Here is a 2500-nt window from a genome sequence, read left to right on the forward strand (position 1 = left end):
GGAGGGGAATTCTCCCACACTGCAGCTGACCGGCACATCTGAGAACGCTGACACACACATATGCAGTGAAATGAGAAGGCAAAGGGATGTGGGAAAAGAGGGAAAAAATAAAACTCAGTAATCCAAAGACAAAAACAACCCACGGGGAAGCAACAAAGTAATGAGAGAGAAAACAAGCCAAATCAACAAGAAACAATTCACCAAATCAGAGGCAGTGAACTGGCACCTGGCTCCACCCACACAAGTGATGTGAGGCCTTAACAGATTCTACAGCATGTCAGATGTGTAGTGTAAGGACATATGAGATGTGGGTGAATAACAAGTGCAAATGAACGAACATGAACATACAGTGTGTGTGTGTGTAGTGTGTGTGTGTGTGTGTACCTGTTTGTGCAGGCTGAAATGGTGCTTGTGGGGCAGAGGGAAATGCAACACTTGGCGCAGTGGCAGCAGCAGAACTCCCGAACGCATCAAAATTTGCAAATTCTGTATTATAATTAGCATTCTGTGCTGCTGGAGGCCACAACACACACACACACACACACACACACACACACACACACACACACACACACACACACACGGGATGAGAAATGCGAGATGTAAGAACACGGTGGAATAAACTGTGCCAGTCGTTACAGGAAGTAATGAAAGATGAACCGATGTATTGAAAGTCATGCTTTCATGTAGACCCCAATAAAGTGAGACAAATAATAAAATAAACGCTGTGGCATCACTTGGCACCGGTGGGCACTCAAAGAAGGCGGTTTTACCTGGGTGGCTATTGAAATTGGCAAAGTTGGCAAAGCTGGAGTTGCCCGAGGACTGCGATGCCGGAGCAGCGAAGATGTCCCCGCCCAGATCACTGAGCAGATCGAATTTCCTGTCCTGATTGGTCAACTGAACACGTGACGCTACAGGAGACTGAGAGGGACAAAACACGCAGGTGTAAACAAAAAAACAAACAAACAAACAAAAAAAAAAACCTACTCGGACAGAGCCGGGAGTTCACAGTGAACAGGGAGAGACAAACAAAGACATTTAGAGAGAAGACTTTACTGAGGAAGTGAGACTGTAATCTCTCTAATACTCTATAGTGTGGATATTACAGGCAGGGAGCCGTCATACTGAGTTTATCTGTTCATGCATAAAGAACTAAAGATATAAATAAAACCTAAGGTTATGTTCACTGTGAAGGTAAAGATAAAACCCAATACAAATAAATCCTTCTCACATCTGTTAAATATTAAAGGATGGAGTAAAAGCAACACACAGCAATGTACAGGTGTGGTGTGGTGTGGTGTGGTGTGGTGTGGTCTTACCTGGCTGGGTGTGTTTCTGCTCAGGTGCAGAGCGGGTGCTTGATCTCCCAGCAGGGTTTTCAGCGGCCGCACTTCTGGAGTGCTGTTTGTGCTGCTGGCTGACGAACCCGACATGGACGCATGGACCGAAGCTACCACCTTGGCTTGGTCTGGAGGAATGTACCTGAGAGCAAAGATGGAATAATGTAAAAGATACTCAGGTGTCACAGAGTCGTTTATATGGACCTCAAGAGTCATCACAGCTACATGAAATAACAAGGAGGAGGAGGATAAAAAAAAAAAAACACAAGGTGTAAACAGAGCCGTGATTCTTATTAGGACAATTTGGAACCTTGGGTGTTGACAGCTGAAGATATGGTTGCAGGAAGAGACACAACAACAGGACAATAGACGTTATTTACCTACTGCTTCGATCATAGGAACAAAGAAACATTGCAGGAAAACTCAGTGCACTGAGACAAGGACTAAACTGTTTGGGCTCCTCAACATGTAACACCGTCACATCCCTACAGTAAAGCACGGTGGGGGCAGCATCCTGATATGGTGCTGGTGTAGGGATGAGGAGACTGAATACAGAGAGAAGAAATACAGAGAGGGAGAAGAAAGACTGGAGCGAAGGTTCACCATCCATTTTGTTTTCATTATAATAAAATTATAAAACTTTCTGCACCACTGTATCTCTCCTTGGAGTGCACTAATGTACATTTCTGTGTCACAGCATTGTTATATAGTCACTATAACTCCACACTGTACATAAGGTCATGTACACTGTACATTAAGGTCATGTACACTGTGCATAAGGTCATGTACACTGTACATAAGGTCATGCACACTGTACATAAGGTCATGCACACTGTACATAAGGTCATGTACACTGTACATAAGGTCATGTACACTGTACATAAGGTCATGTACACTGTACATAAGGTCATGCACACTGTACATAAGGTCATGCACACTGTACATAAGGTCATGCACACTGTACATTAAGGTCATGTACACTGTACAAAAGGTCATGTACACTGTACATTAAGGTCATGTACACTGTACATTAAGGTCATGTACACTGTACATTAAGGTCATGTACACTGTACATTAAGGTCATGTACACTGTACATAAGGTCATGTACACTGTACATAAGGTCATGTACACTGTACATTAAGGTCATGTACACTGT

The 2500-nt window shown here is 43.5% G+C and overlaps 1 protein-coding gene across 5 annotated transcripts in view; it reads right to left on the minus strand.

The window, feature by feature from the left end:
* agfg1a (ArfGAP with FG repeats 1a) overlaps nt 1-2500 on the minus strand; it is a 22030-nt gene that overhangs the window by 5817 nt on the left and 13713 nt on the right. For 2 of the 5 annotated variants that reach the window (XM_060887723.1, XM_060887725.1), the window contains exons 4-7: nt 1323-1485; nt 774-924; nt 385-513; nt 1-47 (exon numbers count right to left, since the gene is read on the minus strand). The exon at nt 1-47 is cut by the window's left edge and continues 25 nt beyond it. In XM_060887723.1, coding sequence (XP_060743706.1) covers nt 1-47; nt 385-513; nt 774-924; nt 1323-1485 — 490 coding nt within the window. The remainder of the gene's footprint in view (nt 48-384; nt 514-773; nt 925-1322; nt 1486-2500) is intronic. The other 3 variants (XM_060887724.1, XM_060887727.1, XM_060887726.1) reach the window with 3 other exon arrangements.

This window comes from Tachysurus vachellii, chromosome 15, assembly GCF_030014155.1.
Source record: "Tachysurus vachellii isolate PV-2020 chromosome 15, HZAU_Pvac_v1, whole genome shotgun sequence".
Lineage (NCBI taxonomy): Eukaryota > Metazoa > Chordata > Actinopteri > Siluriformes > Bagridae > Tachysurus > Tachysurus vachellii.